Here is a 19,645-nt window from a genome sequence, read left to right on the forward strand (position 1 = left end):
AAAGAAATAAGATTAATGCAGAAATAAATGAAATAGAGAATAGAAAAGCAATAGAGAAAACTAATGAAACTAAAAGTTGGTTCATTGCAAAGATAAACAAAAATTGACAAACCTTTAGCTAGAAGGATTTAGAAAGAAAAAAGATTAGAGATGAAACATACATTATTACAAATTCTATAGAAATAAAAATCACAAGAGAATACTGAACTGTATGCTAGCAAATTGGATAATTTACATGAAATGGACAAATTACTAGAAACTCAAAACCCATCAAGACCAAATCATGAATAAATAGAAGATCTGAATAGACTCATAACTAGGAAGGAGAGTGAATCAGTAATCAAGTCTTTCAACAAAGAAAAGTGCTTGACCTGATCATTTTCCCTAGTGAATTCTTCCAAACATCTAAATAAGAACTAAAACCAATTCTTTCAAACTTTTCCAAAATTGAGAATGAAGGTACACTTCCTGACTCATTCTGTGAGGCCAGCATCACCATGACCAAAGCCAGACAGAGACCTACAAGAAGACAAAACTAAAGATCAGTGTCTCTTATGAACATTGATGCAAGTATCCTTTATAAAACACTAAGCAAACAGAATTCAACAACATATTAAAAGGATTATAGGCCATGAACAAATAGGATTCATTCCTAGAATGCAAGAATGTTTTAATTAAAGGAAAATTATTCAGTGTTACAGGCCACGTCAACAAAAGGAAGTTTAAAAAACCCACATTATCACTTCAGTTGATGCAGAAAATGCATTTGACAGAATTCAGGTGAAAATGCTCAACAGCCTACCTAGGAATAGAAGGAAAGTACCTCAACATAATAAAGCCACAGCATATTGGCTTTTTATATACAATGTAAAAAAAACCCACAGCAAACATCATACGCAATGGTAAGAGACTAAAAGATTTTCCTTTAAGATCAAGAACTAGGCAAGGATGCCCACTTTCACTACTACTTTTCAACATACTACTGGAAATTCTAGCCAGAGCAATTACTCAATAAAGAAAGAAATGACATGCAAATTGGAAAATAAGTAAAATGATCTATTAGAAGATACCATTTTATGTAGAAACCCTAAAGATTCCACACAAAAACCCTATTAGAACTAAAATTCATTCAGTAAAGTAGTAGCATACAAAGTCAATGCAAAAATCAGTTTTATTACTGTACACAACAATCTGAAAAGGAAATTACAAAAAAGCACAATTTCCAATAGAATAAAAAATAAAGTAGGAATTAAAGAGACAAAAAACTTCAATGAAACTATAAAACCTTGCTGAAAGAAATTAGATAAAAGACATAAACAGAAAGTGAACCCACATTCACGGATTAGAAGACAATGTTAAAATGCCAATACTGCCCAAAGCAACCTACAGGTTTATTGGAATCCCTACAAAAATCACAAAGTTTTTTTTTGCAGAAATAGAAAAAACTCATCCTAAAATGTATATGGCATCTCAGGGTACTTCAAATAGCCACAACAACTTTGATAAAGCAGGGCAAACTACAGGACTAAAACATTCTGATTTTAAAATTTACAGCAAAGCTACATTAAACAAAGCAGTGTGGTACTGGGGTAAAGACAGACCTGTAGATCAGTAGAATAGAATAGAGAGCCCAGAAATAAACCTTTATATATATGGTTAAATGATTTTTATGAGAGGGCCAAGACCAATGGAAAAGGACAGTCTTTTCAATAAATGATGCTTCCTGGATATCCACACACAAAAGAATTAAGTTGGACTTTTACCCAGCATTATATTTAAACATTACCTCAAAATGATGGCTTTATGTATTTATTTATTTATTTTTGCCTTTTTGTCTTTTCTGGGGCCACACCCATGGCATATGGGGGTTCCCAGGCCAGGGGTCTAATTGGAGCTATAGCCGCCGGCCTACACCACGGCCACAGCAACGCAGGATCCAAGCTGCATCTTCGACCTACCCCACAGGTCACAGCAATGCCAGATCCTTAACCCACTGAGCAAGGTCAGGGATCAAACCCGCAACCACATGGTTCCTAGTCAGATTTGTGAACCACTGAGCCACAATGGGAACTCCAAAAATGATGGATTTAAATGTAAGACCTAAAATGATAAAATTCTCATTTTACATCATCAGACGTAAGCTTCACATCATTGAAATTTGCAGTGATTTTGGAGAGTATTATACCAAAAGAACTGTTAATGAAAGAAAAAATAGATTGTACAAATTTAAAAATTTTGTTCATTGAATGTACTGTCCAGAGGAGTTCCCATCATGGCTCAGTGGACTCTGACTAGCATCCATGAGGACGCAGTTTTGATTCCTGGCCTTTCTCAGTGGGTTAAGGATCCACTTTGCCATGAGCTATGGTATAGGTCACAGACGTGGCTCGGATCCTGTGTGGCTTTGGCTGTGACCTGTAGCCCAAGAACCTCCATGTTCTGCAGGTGTGGCCCTAAAAAGACAAGCAAAATTTACTATCCATAGAATAAAAATGCAATGCATAGAATGGGATAAAATATTTGCAAATCATATATCTGATAAGGGATTAATATCCATAACATATAAGCAAACTTCTATAACTCAGTCACAATAGAAATAGCCCAATTCAGAAATTCACCAAGGACTTAGACATGTCTAGAAAGAAGATGTGTGAATGGCCAGTAAGCATATGAAAGATGTGCAGCATCACTAATCATTAGAGAAATGCAAATCAAAAACTACAGTGAGATACCACCTCACACCCATTAAGATGGCTACTATCAAAAAGAGAGAAAAAATCCCGTACGGAAAACATATTAAGGATCATGTGGAGAAATTAGAGCCCTTGTGCATTGTTGGTAGGATTGAAAAATGGTACAGCCATTGTGGAAAGCAGTATGGCAGTTTCTTGAAAAAATTATATGATCCAGCAGTTCCACTATTGGGCATATCCAAAAGAACTGAAATCAGAGCAGAAGAGATATTTGTACACATATTTTCATAGAAGCATGATTCATCTTAGCTAAAACATGGAAGTAAACCATGTCCATCAATAGATGAATGGATAAGCAAAATGTATTATGTACACACCATGAAACATTCAACCATGAGAAGGAATGGAATGCTGCAATATGGATGAACTATGAGGACATTTTGCTAATGAAATAAGCCAGTTATAAGAAGATAATATATGATTTCATTTATATCAAGTACTTAGAGCAGTCACAAAAAGAAAGTAGTGGTGGTTGCCAGAGGCTGGCAGCAGGGAAGAATGAGGAGTTATTGTTTAATGGGTATAGAGTTTCAGTTTTACAAGATGAAGAACTTTATGTGGATGGATGGTGATAATGGTCGCATAACAATGTGAATGTGTTTAATACCACAGAACTATACAATTAAGATGGTAAATTTTATGTGTATTTTATCTCTCATTCCTATATGGCTTGGCATAGCACTGATCTCAGCATAGTTAACATTATAATTTTTGAGATCATTATGTATAATGAGCCAGGAAGTATACTATGATTTCCTTTCCTATACTTCATTTTATTTTTCTGAGGTAAAACTATATTTTTACTGATTTGTTTAGTTTTCCATGCACCTAAAGCTGTTTTATAAAATCCTGTGATCTGTCTATTTGTAAGTATGTTTTCCAAATGTTCACACACATCAAAAGAAAATTTGTTGGAGGGTCTGGAGATCTCTCCAGTCTGCATCAATTTAAACTAGTTGCTCTCTAAGCTTGATGCATAGTTTTTTTGTTTTGTTTTTTGTTTTTTTCTTTTTGGCTGCACCCACAGTATATGAAAGTTCCTAAGCCATGTAATCAGTCTGAGCCACAGCTGTGTTCTAGATCCTTAAGCCACTGCACCAGGCTAGGAATTGAACCTGTGCTGCCACAGAGACAATGCCAGATCATTAACCCACTGTGCCACAGTGGGAACTCCAATGCAGATTGTTGTATCAGGATTTTCCCTGAGCACTTTCTTGTGTTGGATGCCCTGTTTCCTGAACTGTGAGTTCCTCTTTTCTTATTTCAATCCTCATTTTGATAAAAAGTCCTCTAACAACTTCTGCAGAAGGGTCGCACCTTTTCTCACTTCCTGTAAATTTAAAACTATTTTACCTAATGATGGTTTAACTGAAGTACAGAGAAAACATTTTTCCAATGCATTTTTATAAGTATTTTTTAAAGTCTGATGCTATTTAAGTTATTGTATTATTTCTTTGGTAAATTTTGACTTTTATTTCTCCGTTCTCTATGTCTCTCCCTTTCTCTCTCTTTTTTTGAAACTCCAATTGATCTGACACTATACTTCCTGCCCTAATTCCCCTGATTGTATGGCATTTTCTTTCTTGCCTTCCATCTTTTTGTCTTTTCATTCAGTCTTTCAAAACAGAGTTTCTAAACTTAATTACTTATTTTAGTTACCACATATTTAATTTTGAATTGCTCTTTAATTTTTTCTTCAATTGTTTTCATACTTTTTTGTTTTTGTTTAGCGAGTGTAATAGCATCTCATACCTCTCCAGGGATATATATATTTCTTTTGGTCCCAGAAAAATCTCTGATGTCTCCTAGCCTCTTTCTTTATTCTCTTGTTTATTGTGAACTTTCTGATGTAAAGGATGTCTTCACTTGTGTGTGATCCTTGGCTGTCCATACATATTAAAAAGTAAAGCATGAAAAAGTTCATTGAAAACCTTGTGTTTGGACAGGGATAGGGCCACCTCACATAGCCATACAGGTTGTGCACTGCAGCACTCCACAGAGTGCATTTATATATGTCTAGTATATTTATATGTACTTCTTTGTACTCTCAAAATTTATTGGTTTACTGTAGTAGAAATTGAAAATATGAAAATTTTAAAATAATGTTACTTAAAATACATAAATGATATATTTTTCTGAAAAATAACTATTTGTCACGACCAAAATTTTATTTAGAAGAATGAATTGGACTTTTGATATCTCTTTAATATATAGTTAAATAGAAGAAAAATGAATTCTATATTTCTGCATTCAGAGTGTTGTGATGTTATTTTGGTTGAAATATCTGAATAATATCCAGTCTCATTTAGTACTTAAAGAATCTTTTCAGATAATAGTGATTATTGTTCTTTTTTATGATATTAAATGTAGACAATGGAAGTTTTCTTAAAGATTTGTTGCAGTGTGGAACCTGACTCCATATCACTGAATTTTTTTGTTCTTTGTTACATTAAAATCTATTGTTCTGTGATACACTTTGATTGGATTTTTTATCCATGCATGATTTTATAACATCGTACTTTAGTCATTTGGAATATATTGGTTCACAAGTTATATAGATCTTCTAAGTGTTGATATGTTTCATTATATATTATCAAGTAACCACATTCATTAATATTAACATTAATCTCATGAATAGTAGATACAAATTCTCCTAAAATTTATTTTGTTTATTTTTATTTTTATTTATTCCCCCCCACTGGAGAAGTGTCGTTTAATTTTTTTTTTATTTCCCCAATACATTATTTTTTCCTACTGTACAGCATGGTGACCCAGTTACGCATACATGTATACATTCTTTTTTCTCACATTATCATGCTCCATCATGAGTGACTAGACATAGGTCCCAGGGCTACACAGCAGGATCTCATTGCTAATCCATTCCAAAGGCGATAGTCTGCATCTATTAACCCCAAGCTCCCCATCCATCCCACTCCCTCCTCCTCCCCCTTGGCTACCACAAGTCTATTCTCCAAGTCCATGATTTTCTTTTTTGAAAATTTCAAACACAGTACAAAGAATTCTGTTGCCAACAAATTAAAATTCACACATTCCTATTGTTTAATCTACAAACACCATTCAAGTTTCTCCAGTGGTCACAATAATATTCCTTCTAACAAGAGGAAGTTCAAAAGCATATATTGCATTTAGTTTTTTTAGTGATTTTTATTTTTTCCCATATAGCTGGTTTAGTTTTCTGTCAATTTTCTACTGTACAGCAATGACCCAGTTACACATACATGTACATATTCTTTTTTTTCACATTATCCTCCATCATGCTCCATCATAAGTGACTAGATATAGTTCCCAGTGCTATATAGCAGGATCTCATTGCTTATCCATTCCAAAGGCAAGAGTTTGCATCTATTAACCCCAGATTCCCAGTCCATCCCACGCCCTCCCTCTTGGCAACCACAAGTCTGTTCTCCAAGTCCATGTGTTTCATTTTTGTGGAAAGGTTCATTTGTGTCATATACTAGATTCCAGATATAAGTGATATCTTCTGGTATTTGTCTTTCTCTTTCTGACTTCCTTAGTATGAGAGTTCCTAGTTTCATCCATGTTGCTGCAAATGGCATTATTTTGTTCTTTTTTATGGCTGAGTAGTATTCCATTGTGTATATACACCACATCTTCCTAATCCAATCATCTATCATGGACATTTGGTTTGTTTCCATGTCTTGGCTATTATGAATAGTGCTGCAATGAACATACAGGTGCATGTCTTTTTCAAGGAAAGTTTTGGCCAGATATATGCCCAAGCGTGGGATTGCCAAGTCATGTGCTAGTTCTATATTTAGTTTTCTGAGGTACCTACATACATTTTCCATAGTGGTTGTACCAATTTACATTCCCACCAACAGTGTAGGAGGGTTCCCTTTTCTCCACACTCTCTCTAGCATTTGTTATTTGTGGACTTTTAAATGATGGCTATTCTGTTTTCCTTGAATGTTATTACTGGCAATAAATACCGTTTGTTGTTTCCTTTGATGTGACATGTTCACTTTGTCAATTTTGAAGAAAATGTCTTCTAAATATTCAAGTCTAAATATTCATAGTTTGATAGTCATTCTTTAAAATAAAAATTCTGTTCCATGAAAAAAATGTGGCTAAGTTCAGCTTGCAACTCAATCACAGATCCAGGTGTTTTCAGTGTGCAATAGCAGTGCTTTATGCACAGTTGCCTGTTTCATTAGTGTGTTATACAACCTGCACAGTCTGCATGGTGATTGTTTAGACTTCAGAACAGGAAAATCTGATGCTGAGCTGACTGATCCTTTGGTGGGGAAGATGCTCTCAGTCTTTGAGACTGATAATTTTTTCTAAAGAGGAATCTTCTAGATTCCAGCTGGGTGACTGGTTGCATTCTGGGAGCCAAGTGGAGAGATAATTGTAGGTTCCTTTATTCAGTTTATGGACCTTTACTAAATTTTTCTGTTTTCTTTCAGTACTTCATGCTTGCCCTTTGTTATCCCTGGTGTTCATACATCTATACTATCTCCAGTTCAGAGTTAAGCTTTGGTAGTAAAGGATAGGTACCTGTTGTGTAAGTTGGGGAAAGAGCATTTAGATTTCTTAGTTGTACTCATGTTTCACTTTTACTTTTTATGTGCTGGATATTTTACTCAATTTCTCCAAGTACCAGATCTCTTATGTTCTCTGGCATATTGATTCTCTTCCCCTTGCACTCCCCTACCTAGACATTTAGTTGGAACTTCTATACAGTGTGAAGTCAATTTCCATTCCTCTACCCAGCTTCCATCTAAAAATTTGTTGAAATATTTTTGACAGTTAATATCCTTTGATGTTTAATTGATCTTTAGAATGAATTTTTTTTATTCCGTCTTTTTGCCATTTTTCTTGGACCGCTCCCGCGGAATATGGAGATTCCCAGGCTAGGGGTCGAATTGGAGCTGGAGCTGCTGGCCTACACCAGAGCCACAGAAATGTGGGATCTGAGCTGCGTCTATAACCTACACCATAGCTCACAGCAACGCCAGATCCTTAACCCACTGAGCAAGGCCATGGATCGAACCCACAACCTCATGGTTCCTAGTCGGATTCGTTAACCACTGAGCCATGACAGGAACTCCTAGAATGAAAATGTTTTATATTTTTCCCTCATTTTAGCAGAGTTTTTGGAGAGTGAGGTAATACATATATATGATTAATGGTTTTCACAGGCTCAGGTCTGTCACTGTAGTGGCTCAGAGCTGGACCTAGGTTTGAACTTCACCACTTATTATGATATTGCCTTGGGTTTTCCACTTAACCCATGTAGTCTTTATTCTCATTTGTGAAAATGGAGTTTATGATATTTAACTTGAGGAAGAAATGAGATAAAGTTCTTAACATGCTGCCTCATTCATCACATTTGCTCAATAATTGCTAATAGTTATAATCTGTTAGGCTGCCCTCTGGCTTACTGAAATTTTGTTGTATTCTCTCCTCTCCATAACTTTTTAAATAAATGAAATATTTAATTTGTCTATTTTTTAGTATCGCCTGGTTTAACACTGAAAGGGTTACCATGGCTCCAAATTAAAATAATAATTTCAGAAATGTTTTAAGTACCTGTATTTAATATGTGTATAAAATACTGTGGATGACATTTATTCATATTCAGGATGTGTTCTACTAGTTTTCTAGTCAAGTAATTGTAATTATGGCCCATATTTGAAAGAGTCAAAGGAAAGCAGATATTATTATAACAGGATAACTGTTTCATATCCTTGATTCAGAAACTTTTGGTGTACTGAAATTCTTATAGATTTTTAGAAAACAATTTTTAAAATACTGCTTTTAATTATGAGAAATATATACTTTAAATTAAGGAACTGTTTTCCTATTTCTTTAGTATGCTAGGCTACACACTTAAGTTCTTTTTATCTAGAGAGTTTAGTATAATAAAAAGTAGTTTAAGCTTACTTATGAATATAAAAAGAAAAAATATTATTAATCATTTCAGGAAATTGCAAGACCTAACATGGCTGAAGGAGAAACAGAAACATCAAGTTCTGAAAGGTAAATACAGAGAAAATCGAATCTCTTGAAATTCATGTATGTAAAATGAAACTTGAGCTGTGTTAGTTTAGTTAATTGGCAAAGGGCTATTTAAATTTTGTATATGGGGAGTTCCCATCGTGGCGCAGTGGAAATGAATCCAACTAGGAACCATGACGTTGGCGGGTTCTATCCCTGGCCTTGCTCAGTGGGTTGAGGATCTGGAGTTGCCATGAGCTGTAGTGTAGGTCGCAGACGCGGCTCGGATTCCACGTTGCTGTGGCTCTGGCAACAGTTCCGATTAGACCGCTAGCCTGGGAACCTCCATATGCTGTGGGTGAGGCCCTAAAAAGACAAAAAAGGCAAAAAAAAAAAAAATTTGTATGTGGTATTCCTTTTAGTAATGCCCTAACTAAAATCAATATTTCAAATTTTTTTAATACAACAAAAATATCCTGTGGATCCTTGGTTTTGAATTGAAGTTTTTTAAACATGCAGCATACTTTAAAAAATTTTTGAAGTAGTTATAAGTAAATAAAATGTTAGCAGATTTTAATTGCCTTTGTTAAATGAAAATAGTTATGAGATGCTACAGGTTATAAGATGGTGACAATTATTGTGAATAGGTAATTTAAAAATCTGATTTTTGAAGTATTTTCAAAAAGCTATAAATCTACTTCTGTGGTGGGATCTCAACATAAAAGTTCCAAAATTCAGGGACTGGTTTTTAAAAATTTAATGTTCAAATACAGCATTACAGAACACAGATTTTACAGTCTTTTTTAGCAAAAAAAAAGGATCCAACATTCTAATTAGAACTTCATTCCAAATACAGCTGTTTTTGACTTAAGTAATTTCCCTACTTCCTTCTTTATGCTGTGTGTTTTATAGTATGTTGCTTGTTAAACTGATAAGATGATTAATCTATTACCCCTAAAAAAGAAAATTATGGAGTAAGGCCTTCCAAAGATGTTTCTTAGACTTCACTAGAAAAATAATCTAGCCCCCTCATCACTTAGCCTTTTTACTAGAAATCTGGATGGGAAAAGTCAGCAAGACTTCAACTAAGAATTTGGAAAAGCAGACTAGTCACCTCTGTATTCTTTAACATTTTTTGTAAATTGGAGTTAGTTCAATAAAAATAAGAATTTTACAAATTTAAATGAGGGAAATATTATAATTTTTGGAAGATGATGTAATTGAGCTTTAAGATCCAAGATGATAAACTAAGAATTATTGAAGTTAATGAGAGTATTAATTAAAGTAGCTTGATGTAATATTCAGAATTCTTCCAACATACAAATACCATGTGATTACAAAATATAATGGATAAAAGAGTTAATCCACAATAATATCAAAATGAGAAATGCACAGGATCTATTTAGAAGACTTGGAAGAAAAACAAAATTTACTGAGATAGAAAATAATATACTGGTAACTTAGATCATTTTCCAAATTAGTTTATGATTAATGAACATTCATTTGAAAATCCAGATTGGATTTGGTTTGGAAACCAGCAGTGTTTAAAGCAATATTCATATTTTTTGATTTATTAATACCATAATTTTAAAAATCATGGTTCTGTTAGATATTAGGTTGTTTCTGTATTCACTATTTTAAACATTGTTTTAATGAGCATCCTTGTACAAATATCTTTTACATTTTCAAATATTAATTTGGGGAGAAGAATAGTAGGATGTAATTTGACCTATTAGATAATAAAGTACAGTGTTAATCTATAACTGTTATAAAACTGGATGGCATTGGCCTGTAACAGTCTAAAGACACATCAGAGCAAAACAAGTAACAGAGAAACAGCCTTATAAATATAATTTAGTAAATAATAGGTGATTCTCTGATAACAGTTGCTTTGATATTTGAGCAATTCATTAGGAAAAAGTCTAAATTCCAGGTCAATTAATTTAAGAAATAAGGGTAGTTGTTAAATTTCTTTTCTTTTTTTTTTTTTTTTTTTTTGGCTTAAGCAACAGAAAAATTTCTTTTTGTTGAAATAAGCGTTGTTATGTCTACAGAAGAGGCTTGACATCCTCTTGGAAATCTTCTGTAAGACTCACAGACATAGAAAACAAACATATGCTTACCAATGGAGAAAACAGATGGGGGAGGGATAAATTAAGAGTTTGGAATTAGCAGATACAAAATACTATATATAAAATAGATAAACAAGATCCTACTATGTAGCACAGAGTAATATATTCAATATCCTGTAATAAAATTTTCTGTTTCTAATGTTTTATGACTCAATAAATAATTTCTGTTAACATATAAGGATAAAAGTAAACACAGAGGCACATATAAGTGTGCCTGTTTTATATTTACATATTTTAGGCATGTGTTTATGCTTTTTAAACTAGGGAAAAAATTAAAAATCAGGGAAATGTTTGTGAATACTAACTAGATTTCACATAGGGAAAGAAACTCTAAGCCTAAAAAAACCTAGGTTTTCTTCTACATATATTCATTCTTTATTTAAAGTACTTTTACAAACTAATAAGAGCACTTACATTTTAACTAAAAACAAGCAAGAATATGAAAAGAAAAAATAATGGTAACTAAGACTAAAACCAGTGAATAGACTCATCCAGTCTCCTTTTTTTTTTTTGTCTTTTGTCTTTTTTGTTGTTGTTGTTGTTGTTGTTATTTCTTGGGCCGCTCCCGCGGCATATGGAGGTTCCCAGGCTAGGGATTGAATCGGAGCTGTAGCCACCGGCCTACGCCAGAGCCACAGCAACGCGGGATCCGAGCCGCGTCTGCAACCTACACCACAGCTCACGGCAACGCCGGATCGTTAACCCACTGAGCAAGGCCGGGGACCGAACCCGCAACCTCATGGTTCCTAGTCGGATTCGTTAACCACTGCGCCACGACGGGAACTCCCAGTCTGCTTTTAATATGTGACCATGGAGGTTTCTCACTCTGTTGCCTAGGAATTTGGCTACCTCCTATACGTAACATCAGGGCAAGGACTGGGGACCTGAATTTTTTTTCGTTTTTGGTGGGCAAATGTGCCTTTCCTTAAAAAAAAAAATTTTTTTTTTTTTTTAGAGAATGTCTTTATTTTAATGTTGTTCAAATACATTGTATTATGAAGGAATAGATAATAAATGGCTTTATTTTTTTCAGTAAACAAGATGAAGCTTCTTCAGAGGAAATAAAAAATGGATGTAATGCACATTTATTTGAAGGCCCATCAACAACAAAAAGTGAAGAAGGCATGTCAGTTTCAGATAAGGAAAATGATACCTGTCTTGAAGACCAGGAAACTGGCTCAAAGCATGTCTTCAGTTATGATTCAGTTACTGATGCAGATAAAGTGGAAAAAGAAAAGCAAATAGAGCATATTTGTCAGGAAACAAAGTTGAAGATGTGCCGCAGTTCAGAAAACATCATTGCATGTGATCAGATTGAAGAATGTAATGCCAGTGAAGCTAGATTATCTTTGAAGAATATTAAGGATTTGCGGTTAACATCTGGTGATGTTAGCATTGATCAGTTTTTGAGGAAAAGAGATGAACCTGGATCTGTTAGTTCTGATGTTAGTGAGCAAGGCAGTGTTCATTTGGAACCTTTGACTCCATCAGAGGTACTTGAGTATGAAGCCACAGAGATTCTTCACAAAGGTAGTGGTGATCCGTCAGCCAAGACTGATGAAGTAGTGTCTGATCATACAGATGTTCCTGGAGAAAATAGCCTTAGCACAACAGAGACATCAGGAGACCTGGCAGATGAAAAAGAAAGAAGAAGTTGAAATTAATTAGTCATTCTAAGTTTTAGTGTACCAACGGTAAGAGCATTTGGAACAGTGCTATCAGGTGAGCTCAGTGGTACTGTTGCAGAGTTCAGAGATAGAAAAATGTGAGGGAGGTCATTATACACTTTACCTGGATGTTCAACCTAAGTTATTGAGTCAGTTCTCCATTAATAGCATGATTAGTATGAATTTCCAAGCAGTTTTTAAAACATGAATAAGATTTTAATGAAAGTTAAGTTTGCAATGAAAAAGTCTCAGCAGTTTTCAAGGATATAGAACTTGGTGGTCCTTATGAATTGATTATTAGAACATTAGTTATGTTAATAAAGCCTTCGAAATTTCCATCTATCCTAAGCTAAAAGTCCTTAATACCTGTACATCCTTTTCAATTAACTTAAAGGAAGAGATTTGGAAACTCTATACCTTCTGGGAATAGTTGACTTAAAATAATAGCTGATTGGCATTGTTAATGAAGGCTTCATATGTTGCTGGTAAATGGGGCATGCTTAGAGTGCTAAATTAGTTGATCTAAGAATTTGGATGAACGTGGACTTAATTTTGGATTTAATATAACATTCCAGACTGCCAGAAGCATGTAAAAAGAATATTTGAATCTGTGTACCTCCATATAAGTGTTAGCCTGCCAGGCTGTAAGCTTACCTTAAACTTTCAGTGAAAGTGAAATTATTAAAATAAAAATTTATATTTGTGCTTTTTGTCAGTATGTAAGTTGTGCAGAAATCCCTTAATGTTCTAGTTGTATAAAGTAGAAACCTATTGTTGAAACTCCTATAGCTGTTACGCTTTTAATATTGTTTTAATGATCTTCTTTAGAAATAGACCCATAAAAATGGTCTGGAAACCAAACCAAAGTATGGTATAACGTAGATATTGTAAAGCAGTAAACTGAAAACATGTCCTGGCATGAATTCAGCCATGTTAAAGTGACTTTTTCTGTAACTGTAAAATAGAAACTTCACATGGGACCTAAAGCAGGATGTAAACATTTGGTTTGGGGTATTTAGCCTAATTTATCCATAAGATGGCTGCTAAATTGATTTTTCAGTTTTTTTTAATCATATAGAAAATAATAGATGTAGAAATGAATAATATGAGTAACAGTAGTTTGCTTTGAAGTACTAATAAACTTTTATTTAAATGCTACATTTTTACTTCTTAAAATGTGCTTTGAATTCTTAAATTTTGTTTCACTGAATGTTAAATATTTTAAACAGCTATTAAAGTTCTGCTGTACATAGTAGTTTTTGAGTAAATATTTGCAATAAAAATCTGTCCCTGAATAATTTTATTTTTCAGAAAGCTGCTTGAGTCGAATTACCTTTGGCGCCTTTCAAAATTGTGTATTGTTCAAGGAAATTTCATGTTAAAGTTAGTGGTAGAATTTCATTCTGTATTCTTTAATTGATGCATGATTTATTTTAAATTAAGATTTAAAGTACAGGGGAAAAAACTGCTGATATTTACAGAGGATAGATTTGCTTTACAAATTCTTCCACTAAAGAGAATTATAATTTAATATTATAGTTTTCTAACTGCTCAGTAAGTTAAAGAGGCTAAATAGGCAAAATATATAATTGACTTATTTTATTGAATATTTTGTGGGTGGGGGCAAATATTTTTATCTTTTTTTCTCCCAAGAAAAGATGGGGAGAAAGAGACGTATTAGCTGTCATCCTTTGTCTTGTTGAAACATAAATCTGTAGCAAAGAAGACTTTTGTAGTATTTTAAATGTTAAAAGAACAGGGATAAAAGAAAGTCTATGTAAAGACCACTTTCTGAATCTCATTCAATTAGTTGCCAAGTGTATCAACTAATGCCATAAAATCCTAGAGCACCATGCCAAAAAAAAAAAATCTCTAAGTGACACTGTAATTCCTTTTGAACTTTCATTAGTTCCTTCTCCTGCCCCTATATACTTATGGTAGTGGTATTCAAAGTTCTTGATCAATGAACTGTTTATACCTGTCCACTATGAGAAAAGGAACCTGTACCAGAGTGTAAAGTCTTCAGTGAGAAAGTCTAGCAATGAGGCCAAAAAGTAGATGAAATAAACATTGTACTTTGGAAGCATAATTGGTTTATGTTTTCACATAATCTCATTATCTCATTTCTGATCAGAAACAAACAATTCAGGTATACAGACCAAACCTTTTGAGTAGCAGTGCTTTAGAACAGTGGTCAGCAAGCTTTTTCTGTGTAGAGCCAGATAATAAATAATTACAGACCATGTGGTTACAATTATCCAACTTGTCTTCATAGCTTGAAAGCAGCTGTAGACAATATGTAAATGTAGCCTGTTTGTGTTCCAATAAAACTTTATTTATAAAAACAGAATGTTGGTTGGGTTTGGCCAGTGAACTGTAGTTTGCCTCCACCTGCTTTAGAGTGCTGTTTTGTCTGGGTAAATCGTGCTCAGAGACTGAGATTTTCTTTGCCATTAATTTACTTAACAAAGTTTATTTTGGGAATTGTAGTTTATAATAACAATATTTCACAAGCCAATATAGTACAGGATAATTATTGTCTGTTAATAAACCAATAAATAAATAACATACTCCAAACCAATAATAGCTTGATTACATATTGTTCTTGCAAAGAGAAGATGAAAGAAATAAAGTCCAAAGGTGTACTTTTCCATGAATTGTTTCTCCGTAGACTCGCTCCTTCCAACAAAAAGATGGATATCAGCTGCCAGCATAGGTCCCTTTCTGCTGGGCCATGTAGCTAGCAGGTGACAGCAGTGATTTTGGTAAGCAAGCTGGGTTGCTCCAAATGTTATTATTCCAGGGACTCTTATATGGCTTGCACCACTGTTTACCCCAGGAGTAGCCTTGCTAAGGCAGGAGATGCCCCATCTCTTCCTGAGACTGCTATACAGTTTAACACTGCAGAGGACCAAGAGTGGACTGGCTACAGCAACTGCAAGTATCTTAACATCTTGAGAGAGCTATTTAAGTCAGCAGAGAATAGCCTTGCCCAGACTAGACACTGTCGGTAAGTCCTCATAAATTCTTGGTATTTAAAGTTTAAATGTCCATCACATGATAGCTGTTCTTCCATCTGTTCATATAGATTAGCTTCCCCCCTCCACCCAATCCAGCAGCACCCATTAATGGCTGAGCTACTAAGTACTTACTGACAACAGCAGATGTTGATGACATCATCCTTGCATAACTTCCTCAATGTAAACAAATTCACCCTTTAGATCAAAACAACTTTGCTTAAGTCATAAACAAGTGGATATGAAATCATAAAAAGCCCATACATGACAAGCACTGAGACTTTCTTGATATGACTGTGAAAGCCAATAATGCATTCTAGTGACTCTGCTGAAGAACTAACTGCCAGGGTGCCTTACTGGAACTTATTATAGTTCCCTGTTACCTAACAATAGAATTAGGATTAAATATAAGTGCACTTCAGTGACATTAAGAAACATTCATTTGTGGATGCACTTTTAATTTACATTGAAAATCTGAATGCTATTTATTTATATTGTTTCATCCCCTTTGCATCTCTCCAATGTTTCAGGAGGAAATTGGAATTTTTTTCCCCCTGTAAAGTTTTAAAGACCTAAACATTTTTTTAAAAGGAACTGACAAGATATGAGTCATCTTGTTTTAGCAGTAAGTAAAAAGATGAGGAAACCAAATATCTGCGTCAGTTCTTGCAAATAACCCTCCCACTCATGGTACTAATTACAATTTTATTTATTATCTCTATATTATATGCATATGGAATAGCGGACCTCTTAACCGAAAGAAAAGGACCCACTGATCTCTCTCTCTCTCTTTTTTTTTTTTTTTTTTTGTCTTTTTCCAGGGCCGTACCCCACGGCATATGGAGGTTCCCAGGCTAGAGGTCTAATTGGAGCTGTTGCTGCTGGCTTATGCCAGAGCCACAGCAACACCAGATCCGAGGTGCGTCTGCGACCTACACCGTAGCTCACAGCAATGCTGGATCCCTAACCCATTGAGCAAGGCCAGAGATTGAACCTCCAACCCCATGGTTCCTAGTCAGATTCATTAACCACTAAGCCACGAAGGGAATGCCCCGATCTCTTTTATTAATAGGAATTGAGGACTTTAATCTCAATAAGAGCGGCTAGTAAATATTAATAGGAAAGACAGCATGTGAATTAAAAGATAGTTTATAGACATTTTGACATCATTACTTAGGATTTGGTAATGTCACTTCTTTGACATCATGGTTGATATGGTCACTTTTGTAACATCAAAATTCTTATTCCAGGATCACTCCTTGTACTGATGTCAGTGAAATAAAACTTTTTGTATGTATGTAGGCACTAAAAAGAATGCAAGTGTTTTGATTTTACTAGGTTACTATAAAACTGAATTGTTTTTTCACTTAAGAGCTGAGATACTTAATTTACCTATTTCTAAGCCTTAAAAGAGAAATAATTAAAGTATCGTTTCCTACAGAGTTCCCACTATGGTGTAATTGGTTAAGAACCTGACTGTATTAACTCAGGTAGCTGCAAAGGTGCAGGTTCAATCCCTGGCCTGGTGCAGTGGGTTAAATGATCTGGCATTGCTGTAGCTGTGGCATAGCTTGCAGCAGTGGCTCAGATTCAATCCCTGGCCCAGGAACTTCCATGTGCCATGTGTTGGCTATAAAAATTTTCTAAAATACTGTTTACTCATATGTGCAGAGGCACATTTGCAGAGCCATGTGGACAGAATAGTCAAACAGAGTTTTTATAAGTCACAGTAATGTTTAATTTTCAGCTCAAAATCTGTAAATTCAAAGATCCTTCACTTGGATCATCTTATAGAGAATTAAACAATCTATAGCAGCATCTGTAACATCATTGAAGGATGAGATATCTTGGTGGAATTTTACAGTTAGCTAAAGGTAACTTTTAATTGCTTGTTCAAAGTGTTACAAAATCACTTTTGTTATTTAAAAGACTACACTAAACATAATTTAGTCTTCTTTGATGACACAGTAGGTCATCGTTACGAAGATTTTTGGACCAAGCTGTAAATGAAGCTGTAGCTGCAGAGGTTAATGGCCTGAATGACTGCTGATCACAGAAGTTACCTTGGGTTTGGGTTTCCAGAGCCTGCCATTTGTGGTGAATTTGGTAATCATAAACTGTAATTTTAAACTTTGAAAATTTTAAGTATTTACCCATTGCCTTAAAAACTTGACTTTAATTCCTCTGTATCAGGGGCTAGCAAACTATGTTCCAGAGTTGGCCACCAATTTTTGTGAACACAATTTTATTATAAAACATCCAAGTTATTTGATTATATATTGCCTGTCATAGCTTTTGCACTACAGCAGCACAGTTGTACATGACAGAGACCATATGGTCCACAAGCCTCAAGAATTTACAATCTGGCTCTTTAAGAAAAAGTTTGCCAACCCCTGCCCTATATTATTATATGGGTATATCATAATTTCATAACTGCTTTTTTATTTTCACTATTATAGACACTGCAGTGAAACTCTTATTTCATACATTTGGTTCATGTTTTATTTACTTGTACTAAAATTTTAAGTATACAATTTATTAAATTGAAGAGTATTCAGTTTTTATGTTGAAAAATAGAGACCCATATAGATTTTAATTATCTCACCACAATACTTGTGGAAATCTTGTTCCAGAATTAACTTGTAGGAATAGTGTTTATTTATCTAGATTTTTTTCTCTGACTCTTCAAACAGTTGACTTATTTTAGCCTCATGTAGATTTTCATTCCTGCTATTTACCAAATAGTTCTAGTGTGAGGCCATATGACTAGTTCCTGTCTAGTGAGTTGTGAGTGAAAGTGACTTATGGTTTGGAGCATTTAATTGTTGATATGAGGCTCTTCAGAGCCCTCTTTTCCCTAAGGTATGGAGACTTTTTAGTATTGAGATGATAATCGCTCTATCAGGCTAGGTCCCAGGGGAACTATGAAAAGAGCCTTTCTGATTATTTAGATGGACATATAGCATGAAGGAGAAATAAGCATTTTTGTTTTAAGCTATTGCAGTTAGAGAATTTTTGTCCTATAGCATAACTAAGTCTATCCCTACTGATACAGGAATTAATCCTGAAAGTGGATTGCTAGCCTAAGAAGAAATACACCTGAAGTAAATTAAACTAAGCTTTGGCTTAGGTGACAGATGGCAAGACTACATCAGGTGATCCACATTCTGCTATGGTGAAAGATTTGGTAAACTTGACTATAATACTTAATGAAGTTGTAAATCTATTGGTGGAGTTTGGATAACAGAATGTTAATAACATGGTTTGGTTACTATATTGACTGCATTTGACAATGTTACTTTAAGAAAGAAGTGACCTCAGATGAGAAATGGTAGGATTGAAAGCGGGAACAAAAGAGAATAGAAAAAGTCAATAAATTCAGATACTTGCAGGGTTGGAAAAAGCCAAACTTTTCATTCCCAACCAGTAAAAGGAAAAGGGCTAAGCAAGAAACTTAATTAAGAATATGGCCATCCGGAGTTCCCGTCGTGGCGCAGTGGTTAACGAATCCGACTAGGAACCATGAGGTTGCGGGTTCGGTCCCTGCCCTTGCTCAGTGGGTTAATGATCCGGCGTTGCCGTGAGCTGTGGTGTAGGTTGCAGACGCGGCTCGGATCCTGCATTGCTGTGGCTCTGGCGTAGGCCCGTGGCTACAGCTCCGATTCACCCCCTAGCCTGGGAATCTCCATATGCCGCGGGAGTGGCCCAAGAAATGGCAACAACAACAACAACAACAAAATAAAAAAAAAAAAAAAAAAAAAAAAAAAGAATATGGCCATCCTACCAATTACTTAGATGAAGGAGAGGCCTGAAGTATTTCTATTCAGAAATTCCTTCACAGCATTTCTTGGGAAACATATATTTTTCTGAGTTTCAAGTTTAAATCAGACAAGAAATTGATGAAATAGGAAAAAAGTATTGAAAATCTCCTGTGAAAATTAAAGCTTAATAATAGATTTAGAGCGATTACTGGTTTGTAGGAGTCCTCTGAAGTCAAGCCCAAAAGTAAGACCTGGGAATGCTGTTATGTGGAGTCCAGAAGTTAAGTCAACATTTCCAGGACCACAGTGAGGCATAGAAGAGAAGTGGTCACA

General features: G+C 34.7%; 1 protein-coding gene across 8 annotated transcripts in view; it reads left to right on the plus strand.

The window, feature by feature from the left end:
* The window catches only part of ZNF280D (zinc finger protein 280D), a 125,913-nt gene extending 110,798 nt beyond the window's left edge, over positions 1–15,115 (plus strand). For 3 of the 8 annotated variants that reach the window (XR_002344724.1, XR_001306182.2, XR_002344727.1), the window contains exons 20-21: positions 8,722–8,777; positions 11,901–15,115. Coding sequence is in view for 3 of the 8 variants with exons in the window: in XM_005659575.3 (XP_005659632.1) it covers positions 8,722–8,777; positions 11,901–12,525 (681 nt within the window). In the remaining 5 variants the exon portion in view is untranslated. The remainder of the gene's footprint in view (positions 1–8,721; positions 8,778–11,900) is intronic. The other 5 variants (XR_002344730.1, XM_005659574.3, XM_021094773.1 and 2 more) reach the window with 3 other exon arrangements.

This window comes from Sus scrofa, chromosome 1 (assembly GCF_000003025.6).
Source record: "Sus scrofa isolate TJ Tabasco breed Duroc chromosome 1, Sscrofa11.1, whole genome shotgun sequence".
Taxonomy (NCBI): Eukaryota; Metazoa; Chordata; class Mammalia; order Artiodactyla; family Suidae; genus Sus; species Sus scrofa.